The 16,963-nt window shown below is 46.3% G+C and overlaps 2 protein-coding genes across 2 annotated transcripts in view; one reads left to right on the top strand and one right to left on the bottom strand.

Moving 5' to 3' along the window:
- Window positions 1-8,174, bottom strand: part of LOC112840626 (ras-related protein Rab-39A) — a 71,060-nt gene extending 62,886 nt beyond the window's left edge. The window contains exons 1-3 of the mRNA XM_073903683.1: window positions 7,897-8,174; window positions 6,769-7,041; window positions 268-326 (exon numbers count right to left, since the gene is read on the bottom strand). The gene's annotated coding sequence lies outside the window, so the exon portion shown is untranslated. The remainder of the gene's footprint in view (window positions 1-267; window positions 327-6,768; window positions 7,042-7,896) is intronic.
- The window catches only part of SLC35F2 (solute carrier family 35 member F2), a 46,933-nt gene continuing 37,123 nt past the window's right edge, over window positions 7,154-16,963 (top strand). The window contains exon 1 of the mRNA XM_025894055.2: window positions 7,154-7,697. Coding sequence (XP_025749840.1) covers window positions 7,588-7,697 — 110 coding nt within the window. The 5' untranslated portion in view covers window positions 7,154-7,587. The remainder of the gene's footprint in view (window positions 7,698-16,963) is intronic.

The raw sequence follows: 16,963 nt of genomic DNA, 5'->3' as shown, positions 1-16,963 counted from the left end.
TAAAAGTGTTTGTGGGGGAAGGAAGAAAGGAAAGATGGAAGAAAAGGTAAAAGTATTTTTCATGTCTCGAATATTGCTGATCATATCTAGAACTATGGTCTGCACATAGTTTGCATTCAACCAATACCTGGTTGATTGATTTGCAATATTCCCTATCATAAGATAATGGTTTTGATGTGAATTCTCCAAACTTGCCGTCTAAGCACACAGTATTATTGATTCACTCTGTTTAATGACAAATAATTCTGACATTTTTGTTTTCGGTACCTTGTGTACTTCCAGCAATTCAAATCGAACATAGCTTGACACCAAGATTCTTAGAACACCTGGGAAAGAGAAAATAAGGAGGCTTAGCTAGAACAAGACAGGGCCTTGTGGGCCTCAAGTGTAGTGGCACTAGAATGCTAGAAATAGGATCTTTAAAATAAAGATTTTTTCCTCCAGCTTTATTGAGATATAATTGACAAATAACATTGTATAAGTTTAAAGTGCACAATACAATGATTTGACATCCATATATATATATATATGGTAAAGTGATTACCACATTAAGGTTAGTCAACACATCCATCACCTCACATGGTTTCTTCCTTTTTTTTTGGTGAGAACATTTAAGGTCTATTCTCTTAGCAAATTTCAAGTTTACAATTCAGTGTGGTTAACAGTCATCACCATGCTGTACATTAGATCCCAGAACTTATTCATCTTATAACTGAAGGTTAGTGCTCTGACATCTCCCCATTTCTACCTCCCAGCCCCTGATAACCACCATTCTACTCTATTTCTATGGTTCACACCTTTTTTAGGTTCTGCATATAAGTGAGGTCATGCAATGTTTGCCTTTCTCTGTCTGATTTATTTCACTTAGCACAATGCCCTCAAGTTTCATCCATGGTGTTGCAAATGGCAGGATTTCCTTTGTTATGACTAAATAATATTCCATTGTATTAAAATAAGGCTTTTTATATAATGGCTTTAAGAGGAAGTTAAATAGAGATTGCATTTGAAAAGTTCCCATTTACTTTTCATGAAAAGGACTTTAGTTTAGTTCTGGATTCAAAGAGTTTTGTTTTTTTTTTTTAAAGTAATTTCCATGCCCAACATGGAGCCCAATGTGGGGCTTGAACTCATGACCCTGAAATCAAGAGGCACCCCTGGGTTCAAAGAGTTTTATATATTGATGTCTGCAATTTGTTTGAAAATGTTTCTTCTTTTTGATCCTGTTGTAGTTCTTTACAAATATGGTATTTTTAGTGTTCAAATATGCCTCACAAAAATAACATGATATAAAATCTTAAACACTGAGAACCACAATCTTATGTTTTTGATTGATGAGAATCAGTATGGATGTGACTGTAACAGCTCTTATTAGACAGTATGTTGTATTTGGTGAGATTTAAAAGTATGTTTATTTACAATTATTTTTACAAACAGGGAGAAAGAGATATGGAGAAAGAGACTCATGTGTGCTTGTCAGTTAAATTGGGAAAGCAGCCTGGTGAGCCTGATGTCAGAGTTAGTTACTCTCCTGAAGAACAGGGGCAAGTCCCTTAATCTTTCTGAGCTTTCATTTACTCACCTGAAAAGACAGTGCTAAAAAGCTAATAAGAGCTAAGAAGCCTAGCATTTTGGAAAGCATTTGTGGTCAACTCTACTTTCCAAAGATGTGTCCAACATTATCTCCCATCCCACAAGCTCTTTCCTGTGACTTCCCTGTGATGTGTCTCCCACGGAGAAGTGGGGGTTGTCTTAGTCTATTCGAGCTGCTTTACCAAATTACCATAGACCATGTTCTTTAAACAACAAGCATTCATTTCTTTGTTCTGGAAGCTGTTAGTCCGAGAACCAGGTACCAGCATGGTTAGGTTCTGGGGAGAGGCCTCATCTGGGTTGTAGACTTCTCCTTGTGTCCTCATGAGGCAGAAAAGAAGTGAGCCAGCTCTATGGCCCACTCTCATGACCTAAACTACCTCCCAAAGACCCCACCTCCAAACCCACCATCACACTGGGGATTAGATTTCAAAATACGAATTTTGGAGGGGTACAAGCATTCAATCCAAAACAGGGGTCCTTGCATCTAGATGGCCTTGTGATTATAATGAAGATGATGCTATGTGACTTTTGATGCTAGGCCATAAGACAAAAAAAAAAAAAAAAAGCAGTCTTTAACATTTGGAAGCTGGCCTGGCACTCACAGCTAGGCCATTTTTCATTTTTTCTCCTATTGGACATAAACAATATCACAGAGTACCATCCTCAGACAAGATTACTCTGAGACCATGATAAAATGAGACAAGGCAAGGCCAGTTTATAATTTTATTGAAACAGAAGCCAGGATCGCTGTGCCACCCACTAAATACCAACTCTCCTCCTCTCTTCGGTCAAAATGAGAGGCTGCTACTTCTTTACCAATTGTAGGTTTATCCTCACCGCATTCAGCCCTCCATATAGATAAGATTTATTGATTGAGATACTAATCAGAATTGCATCCAGTCTGACAGCATTCAACTCAGAGCAAATCCTTGCTTCCTTACATCCTTCCTCAAATCATTCAACCAAAGCCCAAATCCTATAATAGGTTCTTTCTAACATCCTCTTACTGAGAAAGCCAATGGTTCTCCCATGGGTTTGTTCTCCCTTGGTGCAAGGAGTAATAAATTCAACTTGTTTAACTACATGTATGTTCTCGGTGGTCTTTGGCTGGAGGATATTAACAATGTTTTGGCTTTTTTTTCTCTTGGGACACTAGCTTGGGGGTGGGGGGGACCAGGTGTCATATAAGCAGACTAATTACCCCAAAGTCACCAGGCCAGGAGGAAGCCCAAATTAGCCCACAATAAGAGGCCCCATGGAACTAAGTGAAGAAAGAGAGGCTGCTCAGTCCCTCACTGCTCCAGCCCTACCTAACACCCGACCACCCCCCAGCACCCCCACCTTCCAGCTTCAACTATCTTTTGACTGCAACAACTGCATGTAAGACCTTGAGTCAGACTGCCTGGCCCAGACCTTCCTAAATTTCTGACCCACACAAACCATAAGAGATAATAAAATGATTATTGTCTGAAGCCACTGAGATTTTGGGTGATTTGATATACACAACAGATAACTGGAAAAGAACTGAAAATGTATATGAAGTATCCGGCACACAGTAGGTGCTCAATAAGTGGTAGCTATTTTTTGGTACTTGTAAGAAGTAAGGCTATTTATGTGCAAAATCTCCCAACAACTAAATAATTTTTTCAGTAAATTTCCTTTGACAAAACCTTGTGGATTGATGCCCACGGATCCACTCAATATATGTTAATCCTGATACCAAAATAATATAGACTGATCAATAATCTTCAGTAAGGGGGATGAGCTCATTTTGGAGCAATGCTAGAACAATACTGCTATTGCTACTTTTTGAGGAGGAAATTCTATTTAGAAAATACATTTAACTTTGTAACTTCAGAATCCACATCAGTGGTGACCTCATTTTTCTGTGGGGGTGAGATGTTGAGCCTAATAATGGTTTTGTTTTTTAAGATTTTCTTTATTTGACAGAGAAAGACACAGCGAGAGAGGGAACACAAGCAGGGGGAGTGGGAGAGGGAGAAGCAGGCTTCCCGCCGAGCAGGGAGCCCCATGCGGGGCTCGATCCCAGGACCCCGGGAACAGGACCCCAGCCGAAGGCAGATGCCTAGCAACTGAGCCACCCAGGTGCCCCGAGCCTAATACGTTTTTAGTTAGGATTAACATGACCTGTGGGAAAAAATGTCTTCGTTGAATATTTTTCAAGTTGCAGAAGTAGCATATGCCCACAATAAGCACACAAAATGAGGATGTATAATATAAGGATGTTTCTCTTCCTTATCCCTCTCCTCCACCTCTCCCCCCCATCACTCTCATGACTTAAACAGTATCAGTAGCCTGGTATATATTCTTCCACACCTTCTTCATCTTCATATAAACAGAAGCGAGGATAAATACATGCATATAGATGTATCCTTATATATAAAGATATTTAGTTACTTAGTTGGTGGCATTTACTAAAACAGGATCATATTATACAATTATTCTGCAAGTCTGTAACTTGCTTTTTTCACCAGACAGTATATCATGATCTCTGCAAGTTAGTGTATCTACAATCTGCATTTGTTTCCTATTCTGCTGTAGCAAATGGCCACCAATGTAGTGGCTTAAAACAGCAAAAGTTATTCTCTTACAGTTCTGGAGGTCAGAAGTTTGAAATCGGTTTTATTGGCCTATAGCTGAGGCTAAAGTGGGTAGAGTACTACATCCTTCTTGAGGCTCTGAGCTTCTAGGGGCTGTTGACTCCTTGGCTTTGAAAATGTGGTACATTTTCAAGGTGCATCCCCCCATCTCTGCTTCTATCACAGTGTCACGTTCCTTCCACTGTATATCTCCATTAGCTTCTCTCTCGTCAAGACACTTGTGATTATATTAAATCCCACCAGATGATTTCCTCATCTCAAGACATATCATTTAATCACATCTGTAAATCTCTTTTGCTATCCTGTAGAGGCCGCTTTTAGGCAACAGGCTTGCTTGCACAATGGAATGTAGAAAGGGCCTTTAGCTGGTTAAATACAAACAGGCCCATCTCAAAATATCCGTAAGCCCTAACTGACCAATGGGTTACTGACACCTGGACACAGGTACCAAAAAGGAAAATTCCATAGGTTCCATTCCCATACCTCCTTACCTTCCCCCTTTCAATACAGCCCCTACCCACTGCCTTCTGGCAGACAGTCTCTCCTTTATTGTCCCATCTGTCACACCCTTACCCACAGCTTCCTTGCTGTGTATTCCATAAACTTCTACTTCCTTTGTTCTGCCTCAGGTGAATCTTTTCACTGCCTGTACCACAGGCCCCCACCCGGTCCGGTCGCCCTACATTTGGGGCCCCCATCCGATCAGGAGAGACTACATATTTAAAGGAATATTCTCAGATTCTAGGGATTAGGAACTGGATTTTTGGGGGGGGGTATTAGTCAGCCTGCCACAACATTTAAATCTACCTTTTAATCTCATATTTAGACAAAACACAGGGGGTACATAAAAGGGACTATATCATACATACTGGAGTGTTTTTTTAAGTGTGTTTTTTTTCCTTTTCTGTATCCCTTAACTTTTCTAAGGTTACTTGTGTTGACATGTGTTTTACACTTTTCTCCATGCTCACGTAACTATATCCATATTGTCAAATAAAAACCAAATCTGGGGCGCCTGGCTGGCTCAGTTGGTGGAGCATGAGACTCTTGATCTGGGAGTTCTGAGTTCAAGCTCCACGTGGGGTGTGGCGATTACTTAAATAAAATCTTTAAAAAAAATCTGATTTAGGTAAGAAGAGACTATTTGAAAGAATTATTGGAGGGGGAGGGAGGGATTGTTGCAAAAGGGGAAAGGGGGCTCTTACCTGCCAAGGAAAAAGTGAAATGAAAGGGTGGCTTGATTGAATAGGAGATCAGAGAATGTTTTACCCTGAGGGGACCATATTCTCAAGAGGGACCCATTAAGGGTGGTAACAAGCTGGCTCAGGCTGAGGTGGGTGAAAGTTCCCAGGCCTGGAGGAAGAAGAGGAATTTAGCCAGTTGATTTAACAAGTACTTTGTTCTGAATGGTCAGTGGGGAAAAGCAGTTTAGCCATCATTTAGGAGGCAGAGGATGGAACTTGGAGGGTCTGTGTCTGACTTTGTCCTAGGTGAAAAACAACAACTCTGGGTCTTTATCTGAGTTATATGGGAAACCTGTTTCTTTGCAGCATGCCACTTTTTTTTTTTTTTTAACTTATTTGACAGAGAGAGACACAGCAAGAGAGGGAACACAAGCAGGGGGAGTGGGAGAGGGGGAAGCAGGCTTCCTGCAGAGCAGGGAGCCAGATGCAGGGCTTGATCCCAGGACTCTGAGATCATGACCTGAGCTGAAGGCAGACACCTAATGACTGAGCCACCCAGGTGCCCCTGCAGCATGCCACTTCTAAGAATACCAAAGTATCGGGGCATTTCTTTCTTTCTTTCTTTTCTTTTTTTTTTTTTAGAGAAAGCATGGGGGGGGGGGGGCGGGCAGTGGAAGGGACAAAGAGAGAGGGAGAGAGAATCTTAAGCAGACTCCAGGAGCCCAGTGGGGGAACCCCGCGGGGGAGCCCCTTCTGGGGCTCTATCTCAGGACCCTGAGGTCATGACCTGAGTGGAAATCAAGAGTCAGATGCTCAACCAACTGAGCCACCCAGGAGCCCCACTATGGGGGCAGTTCCTAACCGTTACTATCTTCCAGGTGCACAGGGCTCAGGTAAAATTTAACACTGTCAATATATAAGGTTTATTTCCTGAGGAAAAATATATATATAATGTTTAATGGGCTGTTTGCGTTATAAAAATGAGATTACATTAGACCCATTTCTCTATATCTTACTTTTTTCACTCAAAAATAGCTACAGAAAATCCTCCCGTCTTGGTATAGCTCTTTTCCATAGGATGCTGTTGTACCATAATACTCAGTTGTCCCTCTATTGGATGACCATGTTCTTCAACAATTAAAAAATAATAATTTCATTTAAACTGTGGGGTTCCTGTAGCTGCTAAACTTTGGAGTTCCTAAAGCTGCATCCCATTTCTCAAAATCTGTTTTCTTTCTTAGAACCTTCTCACAGAACTGCCAACTCGTTTGAATTTACCTTTATTTTGCTCCTTCTTTACACCCCTCCCCCCCCCCCCCCCCCCCCCCCCCCAAGGAGTAAGGTGGTTAGGAAGAGAAAGGGTCCCACACCTTCTCTCTTGTCTTCTGGATCCTTCTGTCGGCGAAGATCGGGAACTTTTCCACCGCAGGTGCTCGTCCCTCCTCGGTCCGCAGAGGCATCGCAAGGCGTGGCCCAGGCGCAGGGCGCCCTGGCTGCGCGACAGCGGGTGGCGGCGTGCGTGGCGCGGGCACCTGCCGGGCGAGCTTGCACACCGAGAGGCAAGCCTCGCACACCGTGAGGAAGGAGGCACCTCACAAAGACGTGTTGCGAAAATCCCTCTGGGATTTTACCCAGGGTTTGCACTGAAAAGAAACAGCACTAAATTTAGCGTCTTCAGTTCTTTTAGATGGGAAGTGTCTTTTGTAAATTAGTCAGAGGGAGGGAGGCCGGCCGGGAGTCAGGGGAGGAGTCGGCCGGCCCTTTCCAGTTAGCAAAGTTCAGGCGGTTGCAAAGTCACGGCTCTTTAGGTTAGGGCACGCTGGCATAACCTCGTTTCACCCCGTGAGCTGGTTCTAAACAGGGAACCATAAAACCCTGAAATGCATGCGGGGTGTCACCCATCCCCGAGGCTCCACTGCCAGGGCGGGGGAGCACTGCGCCCCTTGTCCTCCAGCTGCCCGGGAGGAGCCAGGTGGTAGTCTGCAAATGCCTGGTCCGGCCCCGGAGGCCTGACGGTGAAGGACTGGCGGCGGCCGAGGGCCGAGGAGGGAGGCACGCGAGCGAGCGAGCGAGCGAGCGCGGGCGCGCGGGCACGGGGCCGGGTCCCGCCGGCCGCCCAGGCGCCGCCCCCTGTCTTCCCCGCCCCGGCACGTCGGGGGGTTCCGGGCGCCGAGACTGCAGGGGCCCCCATGGAGGCGGCCTCGCCGGCTGGACCCCGCGCCCCGCAGCTGTACGCGCCACGAGGGGCGGGCGCGCTGGGGAGCCTGCTGCGCGGGCTCACAGGCCAGCTCTTCACCTGGTGAGTGCAGGGGTGGGGGGGGGGGGGGGAGGGCGGCCGGGGCGGCGGCTGGGGCCCTGCGCGCACGTGGCCTCCGGGCGCACGCGGCTGCGGGGCGCACGCGGCCCGGGTGGGGGGGGCGGCGCGGAGGTCGCGGCCTCGCGGACCCCGGGGCCGGTTCCCGCGGCTCCCCACGTGCGGCGGGGACGTGGCTGCTCACCTGGCTTTGTGAAGCGCCGCGCGCTCCCCCGCCGGCGCCCTCTTGGAAATCGTGGGAATGTGTTTCAGACGATTTGGGGGACATCGACCGTGTCGGCGCGGTTAGGACGGTCCCCGGTGGCACCCCCCTCCCCCCGGCGACGGGGAGGGGACGGGCTCCCCAGGGATGCTGTGAAGCAGGGCTCGGCAGGTGGGTGAGCCCGCGCCCGCATTCCTGCCGCTGCCAAGCCCGTCAGACAGGGCCCTGATCCTCCACTAAGCGATGAGTTCACCCGAGTGAGAAATCTGGGTTAAGTTTTGTGGTCCCGCCCTGAGGTCGTCCGGAGCCTGCCTCGTTCCTGGCCGTGGGCGAGGTGACACAGCCACCTCCCGGCTCGGGGTGCAGGGAAACCCGCTTCGGGGGTCTCTGGGCTCCGGAGGACACAGCAGAATGCTTCAGGGATGGGCAGCGACTCTGGGATGGGGAAAGCCTTTCTGTGGTCACTGCGGGACTTGCCTTCTGCAAACACAGAGGACTTAGGACCTCAAAAACGAAAGCCACGTTTATTGAGCTTTCAGTGCTTGGCCTACTGTGCTTAGCCCTTTATGTGCACACTATCGTGTAGTTTTTACCACTTTATGAGATGGTACTGTTGTTATAGCCACTTTGCTGGAGAAGAAACAAACAAGGCTGAGCATTTTGCCCAAGGCCATGAGATGACCCGTAAGGGGTGGTGCCTGCAAGCCGCAGTCAAAACTGTGATTTAACTACTGTGGCCCCTGGCCCTTGAGGAAACAGGCTTTTTTTTGTTTTGTTTTGTTTTTCCCCCAGATTAACAAAGCAAATATCCCATTAAAGATTGTGAAAACTCATTTTCAAAGCCAGGTCAGGAATGGTGTGTGAATTTTTGTTGTGTAAATAAGAATAGTTTGAAATACATGTGTGTGCTTAAAGGGCCAACTTGGCCAAAAATCACCTTGCATGCTCCAGCTGTGTATGTCCTGATAAATGTCCACAGGTTCTCAGCATGGAGGCAGCGTAGGGTCATGGCTAAGGGCCCAGATTCTGGACTCAACTCTTGTTTGTGCCACTTATGAGCTGGGTGACCTTGGGCAAGTCACTTAACTTCTCTGTGCCCCATTTTCTTACTTGTAAACTGGATATAGTAACAGCTTGTAAACTGGATATAGTAACAGTTTGTACTTTGTAGGGGAAATTGTGAGGCTTACAGGGCTGACTGCACAGCCTGGCTCATGGTACAGCTTTGTTGAAGTTGGTTGTCACCTGCTATCAGCCCTCCATTCCTGGGTGTTGGGGAATGTGGTGTTGCTCCAGGAGAGCCAGATGCCCCGAGGACGGGCAGTCAGCAGTGTAGCAAGATGTAAGAACAAGGATTAGCAGTGCTTTCTTTTTTCTCCTAATGTTCTAATATTTTCAAAATCCTGGTATGTTGTAGTCAGGTGTACCTAATAGCTTCCTAAATATGAGATTTCTTCTGTCTCTGAACACACTTGTACCTCGTTTTTGGATTGTTACTTCCTTCCCAGTGTGATAGCTATTTGTGGCCATTTCATGTTCCTGATGGATGGAGTCCTTCACAGCAGGAATGAAGACTTTTTCCTTTTTCTGTCTCCCACAACCCTTAGCACGTAAATGCATGAATGAATGAGGGATTACAAGGGTTTTTGAGGCTTCCTTTACCTTCTGCCACACTCCATGCTTCCTTTCTTTGATCTTTATTCCAAGGATCTTGGGCTGGAGGTTTTTTTTTTTTTTTTGGTTGACAGAACTTTTTTTTTTTTAATTGGAGAGAGAGAACACGTGAGCGGGGGAAGTGGCAGAGGGAGAGAATATCCAAGCAGACTCCCTCTGAGCGCGGAGCCCGATGCCGGGCTCGATCTCATGACCCATGAGATCAGGACCTGAGCCGAAATAAGAGTTTGCCAATTCACCGACTGAGCCACCCAGCTTCTCTGGTTGGCAGAACTCTTGTTCCTTAAGGTTTTCATTCCTACCTCTGGCAGCCCGTCCAGACACTCAGATTCTGGTTTGCAGTTTTTCCTTGTCTGACCCAGCAATCAGAAAAATGCAGTTTACCAGATATCCAGTATTCATTCTTTATACTCATGATTTTAAACTGTCAGTATTAAAACTTACCTTCCAGATTTAAGTTTGAATCCCCAGCTATAGCCAGGGAGCCATGAGGGAGGCTGGTGAGTGGATGGGTTATTACCATAAGGATAGTATATGGAAGGATAGTTTGTATATAGAGGGTCAGACACAATTATTTTCTACTCCTTTTACCAAAAAGGGGGAAGAATAGCCCTTTTGGCAACTGGGTGCTAAGTACAGGGGAAACATTTGGGGCCTGTTTTCATTATGAGAAGGATGTGTTCTAGGTAACCGCAGCTCCTGATATACTTGCCTCATTAGTAGATAATTTTTCCCTTTGGTTAGGAATATCAGATCACTCATTCAATAAAAGTTTATTGAGGACTTATTATGTGCCATGCATTCATGGTAAGAAGCATTGTGTGTTTTCAAGCCGACTCTGCTTGTAACTTCCGCTTCGTCCATTTGTTGCTATCAGTGCAAATGACAACAGCTGTGATAGGAGGCTATGGGTTTCCTAGAGTACCTGAGGAGATTTATTTAATTGGATACCATTTAGCAGTTTACATCCTAACACTTGTACATAATTTGTATATGAAAAAATGCATATTTCTTATAATGACTATCAAGTTTGCATCTCTAGCAAAAATCTTCAATTATTATTTCACATATTTATCCTTTTCCCAGTGAAGAGATGGTAAGCTTTTTTTGGTTATATTTATTTTCAGTACTTTATCCTGATGAAAAATGAGTTCACATTCATTTTAAATATGCAGACACATATAAAAAGATCAGAATCATTTACATGCCACTAACTGTATTTACCTTTATATTTTGTGTGTTTATTTCTAGTCTTTTATTTCTGAATTTTTTGAGGATGTGTGATGGTATCTACAAAGGGTACAGTAATTTATTTTCTTTAAGTGTAATGTTGACTTAGAATTCTAAATATTTTATTTTTTAAAGATTTTATTTATTTGAGAGAGAGAGAGAGAGCGCGCGTGCATGAGTAGGGGGGAGGGGCAGACGGAGAAGCAGACTCCCCACTGAGCAGGGAGCCTGATGCAGGGCTTGATTCCAGGACTCTGAGATCATGACCTGAGCCACCCAGGTGCCCCAAGATTTATTTAGAGAGAGCGAGAGAGCATGTGTGGGAGCAAGGGGTAAGGGGGATAGGCAGAGGGAGAGACTCTCAAGCAGACTCCCCCCACTAAGCAGGGCTTGATTTTACAAACCTGAGATCATGACCTGAGCCGAAATCAAGAGCCACCCAGGCACCCCTAGAATTCTAATATTTTAATTCTTACTAGTTTCTCTACATCTTTTCATTTATTTATTACCTAAGATTGTAAGCTTTTCAAGGGCACAGACTTTATCCCACTTCTTTTGTAGCACGGTGCAGGACATGGATTCATTCATTCTTTCATTTGCTACACCTTGAGCATCTGTGGTGTTCTAGGTTCTAGACCACTGCCTACAAAGATGAATAGGATTTAGTTTGAGAGAGTTCATGATCACGTTATGGTAAGAAGTTATGACTGGTGTGGTAGAGGTGAGCACAAAGTACAGACGGCACGAAGGAAGGCAGAAATCAAGGTCACCAGGGTGAGGTAGGGTTGGGAAGCAAGGCAGACAAGGTGATCAGGAATTGGAAGCCTGAATAGGAGTTTTCCAGGTGAACTAGGAGGGGAAGAATGTTTTGCTTAAGGAACTGCAAGTAGCTTGGTGTGAGGTGGGCGTGGGCTTGAGGAGGAAAGAACACTAGTAGTTGGTCAGTGGACAGGTGCACACCTGTGATTGTCTGGCAAAGGGCCTGGCCCTTGGGCTCCTCCTTTCTGTTCAGTTTCCTCCTTTCAAAGGTTAAGGCCCAGAAGTTTTTGAAGGAGTCGTTTAGTGGTGTTGAACTGTACAGCCTTCATCTGTTTATTCGACAAACATCCACTGAGTGCTCACTGTGTGCACAGCAGGGTCTCCAGCTGGCTTGCAGCTCTGCCGAGCGGGACTGTTCTTTAGCGTCATGTAAGCAAGCATGTAAGTTGAGGGGCTTTGTGGCTTGTGTAAGTGTGGAACTGAGGAACTCTAGGTCCTACCAGTCTCCAAAATATCTCCTCCCTTCCCCCTTTCATTTGTGAGATTATTTAATTAACATCTGCCTCTGCTGAGCACAGTGTCTACCTTACAGTAGATACATAATGAACATCAGATGATTGAATGAATCCCTAATTCCCAGTAGGAATTTTATTTTTTATTTTTTTAAGATTTTATTTATTTATTTGACAGAGAGAGTGCACAAATAGGGGGAGTGGCAGGCAGAGGGAGAGGGAGAAGCAGGCTCCCCGCTGAGCAGGGAGCCCGATGCGGGGCTGCATCCCAGGACCCCAGGATCATGACCTGAGCTGAAGGCAGACGCTTAACCGACTGAGCCACCCAGGTGCCCCCAATAGGAATTTTTATAATAGATCGCATTTCTTTTTTTTTTTTTTAAGATTATTTATTTTAGAGAGTGAGCAAGTGCGAGTGGGGTGAGGGCCAGAGGGAGAGAATCCTAAGCAGACTCCCTGCTTAGCACGGAGCTTGACACAGGGCTCAATCTCACGACCCTGAGATCACAACCTGAGCTGAAATGGAGAGTCAGATGCTCAGCCAGCTGAGCCACCCAGGTGCCCCCACATCTCTTTAAAAACAAAAAACATTTCCATCCAGGACTGTATGTTTATAACGTAATCATGTTGTCTTGTACCTCTTTCAGTGACTGTATCAGCCTTCTTGACAGTTTGGGTGGGATGATGCTTTGTTGTGGGGGACTGTCCTCTACAACGTAGGGTGTAGCAGCATCCCTGATCTCAACCCATTAGATGCCAGCATGGCACCCCCCCCAGTCCCTCTCACCCCTGAGCCGTGACAATCAAAAATCTTTCCAGACGTTGCTAGATGTCTCCCCAGGTTGCGGACCCCTGATGTAGCCCTGCTGTTTCTAACAGCTAGGTGCTGCAGAGTATTCTGTGCTCCCACAGTCCTCCAGTGATGGCCAGCCAAGTAGTCTCCAGCTCTCAGCCTGCACAACACAGCGTGACCAGTGTGTTCCTTCATGTCCCCCTCTGTGCTGGGGAGGAGCCAATGGCCAGGCTCAGGTGCGTCCTGCCAGGTGACTAAGGAGAAGAGAGGGGGTGAAGCCCAGGATGGAGCCTCTGTGGGCACCAGCATCACTGCTGATTGCTGCCGTGCTTTGCCCTCTGGAGGGCCGTTCTAGAACCCTGGCAACTGCTCTGGAAGGAGGAGGAGGCCGTCTCTCTGGCTTGTGGCCCATGAGCCCTAAGAGCTTGGAGGGGGGTGGGTGGAGGACTGAATTTTGGCTGCACAGCTGGGACCTTTTTCTTAACTTCTCAGTGCTGCCGGAGTTGGTGAAGGGACAGGCAGTACCGTGCCCCCGAGCAGCGCAGGACGGAGGTGAGGGTGGCCTTCACGAGCTTCCCCCCAGCATGCCCTGACTGGGCCCCTGGCAGGTCTGCCCCAGGCTTTCGTCCTTTCCCTCCTGCAGACCAGCTGCAGACAACCTTTGGGTTACTCCTGCTTATCTCTGCTCCTTCCTTCTGGTTGATTGGGAGACAAATGAGGTGATGGCTTCCAGTGTTTATTCCCCATCTTTTTCTTTTTTTAAAAAAAGATTTATTTGAGAGCGAGAGAGCCTGGGGAGAGACAGAGGGGGAGGAAGAGGGACAAGCAGACTCTGCACCGAGGGAGCCTCGGGGCTCGACCTCACGACCCCGAGATCACCTCCCTAGCTGAAGCCAAGCCCAGCCCACTGGGCCCCCCAGGCGCCCCAGTTCCCCATCTTGACAGTACTTTCATCTGTCATGTGGACTCCTGTCGTAGCGGCCACCCATGCCCGTTCCCGCCCACACCCCCCCAAACCATCTCACGGCGCGGGCACCAGAGTGATGCCAGATAACACCAGAGGCTATCGTAACTGCCATCAGGCGAGAATTCACCCACCGCAGGCCTCTGGCTTACCTTTCATCCTTCAGGTCTTACGGCAATCCTGTACACATATTCTTAGTTCTGTTGGTGGCAGGTAAGTAACTTGCCCCAGGGCACATGGCTGCCGAGAGGCAGAGTCGGGACAGTTTCCTTTGATTCTAAAGACCAGATCTGCTTTACTATTCAGAAATCCCACTGCTTCCTGTTCAGCTTCCTCTGGGGACCTGCACCAGGTTTGCAACCCGGGGCGCTCTGGGGGTTCCTCAGGGCCCGTTGCAGGGGTGAGTTGGGAGATGGGACCTGGTGGGCTCCTGGGCCGGTCTCTGGCCCCCATCAGGTCTGTTGCTCTGCCTGGTGTGTGGGTTGGGTTTTCATGCCGGATGTGTGAAGAGAGGGTTCTGGAGCTAAAAGAAGTCTGAGAGCTACGGGTTACGGGCTAGAGGTCAGTTGTGGCTGTGCTCCTGTCTGCTCCTTCCGTCTCTTCTCCTCCCCCTCCCTCCTCACCTGAACACAATGATTACACTGTTGGTGATTTTCATTGTGGTAAAATATATGTAACATAAAATTTACCATTCTAACCCCCCCTTTTTTTTTTTAAAGATTTATGTATTTATTTTGAGAGTGAGAATGAGAGAGAGAGAAAGCACATGAGACGGGGGGGGGGTTAGAGGGAGAAGCAGACTCCCCGCCGAGCAGGGAGCCCGATGTGGGACTCGATCCCGGGACTCGAGCATCATGACCTGAGCTGAAGGCGGTCGCTGAACCAACTGAGCCACCCAGGCGCCCCCATTGTAACCCTTTTTAAGGGTACGGTTCAGTGACATGAAGTACATTCACAGTGTTGGACACCCCTCACCACTGTCCATTTCAAGAATTTGTTGCTCATCCCGTACAGAAACTCTGTACCTGTCTCCCCTCAGCCCTTGCTAAGCACCATCCTCCTTCCTGTCTCTATGAATTTGCCTCTTCTAGACCCCTCGGGGAAGTGCAGTCATGCAATATTTGTCCTTTCATGAGAACCAAGCTTCTCGACATGAACTACAGGGCCCCCTGTCACTGGCCCACTTCCCTCTCCAGGCTCATCTCCCAGAATCCCATCTCTTGGAGGGGAACGGGGGCACCAGCGACATGCCCGTGATTTCCCTGCACACACCTTAGTCGGCACCTTTACACCTGTAGCTTCCTCCACGGATGCTTTTCCTGTTCCCCGTCTTCTGGCTGCTTAAAGACTCTGTAGACGGCCCTGTGAGTCAGGCAGTCTTCTTCCCTGTCTCTCTTGGCACACATCTTGGCTGAGGTGCCCTTCATCTATATTTTTCGGGCCCTTGCTCCTAACTCATTACACTGACCATGTCGTGACATCAAGGTCATCATCACCAGCCTGGGAGAATGCGTTAAGGCTGGAGATGGCCATTCATCTTTGAAATACCTGTACTATTGACTTGGTGTCTGGCTTTGAACTGAAAGGTAGCACTTGATTTCTAGGAACAGTACTAACCTGTTTGCAGCAAGGTTTCGTAAATCAGATGGACGCATTAGGGCTGAAATTAAAGTAGGTTACTTTTGAAGAGTTTTCAGGGATGCTCTGAACAGTAGCCACATCTGTGGAAGAAGTGAATCGCCTCCTTAGGTAATTGCTTGTGTATATAAGTTTTGGGAAGGTTATTAAAAAAGCTACAAGAACTCCCTTGTAGTATTTATTGAGGATCATCAGAGAAAAACGAATCCTTTCACACAGGCGAATTCTACAGATTAACTTAAAATGCACTCTTTCAAGTATTAAAGTTTACTTTTAAATCCAGTTGAGAGTGGCATTATTCATGTAATGGATGATTCACTTCTGTTAACTAATTCATAATTTTGGGCAGCAGTTCTTCCACATTTTATTGATTTTTTAAAAAAAGATTTTATTATTTGACAGAGAGAGACATAGCGAGAGAGGGAACACAAGCAGGGGGAGTGGGAGAGGGAGAAGCAGGCTTCCCGCTGAGCAGGGAGTCTGATGCGGGGCTCGATCCCAGGACCCTGGGATCATGACCTGAGCCGAAGGCAGACGCTTAATGACTGAGCCACCCAGGCACCCCACATTTTATTAATTTGTATTGAACAACTTTCTAGGGCATGTCATTTTTTTGTGGGTCCATTTGCAACTAAGAGATTTTGCTCAGAAAAAAAACAAAACATTTTTTAAAAAGTTTTCATGGTAGGGCCACCTACCATGGGTGGCTCAGTTGGTTGAGTGTCTGTCTGATTTCAGCTCAGGTCATGATCTGAGGGTTGCGAGATCCAGCCCCACATTGGGCTCTGTGCTGGACGTGGAGCTTGCTTACGATTCTCTCTCTCCCTTTCCCGCTGCCCTTTCCCCCACCTCTCTCCTTCTCTTAAAAAAAAGTCTTCATGGTATATTTAAACAAATATATAAGACTATTCACCTTTTAGTAAAGTGTATTCAACATAACACTTTCTTCATGATTCAGGATCATCATCGTGAAGTTTAATTATTCTGCTGAGTGGCAGTAATAGTAATATGCTCAGGGGCCATTGAAGTGAATTATTTGTCTTATTTTTTTTCTCACAGTTGTCACATGTGATTTTTTCTGTGTTACTGAACATATCTCCGGAAGTCTGCATTCTTTCTAAATGATGACTTCTAACCTGCTAACACTGTAGAAATCAGATAACCCAATTTCTCAGAATTGCTTATAGTGAAAGTATAAGTAGGCTGTGAATAAAGATTTAAATAATTTTCATTTTAATAAATTATAAAAACTTTTAGTCCATAGATTTGGGGACTTTTTTTTTAAATGGTTACAGAAGTCTGTGTTAATTAAAGTCATCAGATAAGTGATATAGCACAAAAACTTGGCTATTTATGTTAATGATGCAGAGAGTCTATGAAAAATCACACTTAAGTCCCAAACTTCTTTTTAGTTATTCTTTGCAAGCCATAGTATTTAAGGAACATAGTGACTCAGTTTCTTCAGTCCAGGAAATCCTT

The sequence above is a fragment of the Callorhinus ursinus genome, unplaced genomic scaffold, assembly GCF_003265705.2.
Source record: "Callorhinus ursinus isolate GAN/ISIS: 27379988/994484 unplaced genomic scaffold, GSC_fseal_2.0 scaffold19, whole genome shotgun sequence".
In the NCBI taxonomy this organism is placed as follows: Eukaryota; Metazoa; Chordata; class Mammalia; order Carnivora; family Otariidae; genus Callorhinus; species Callorhinus ursinus.
This window is presented reverse-complemented; position numbering and strand designations above follow the sequence as displayed.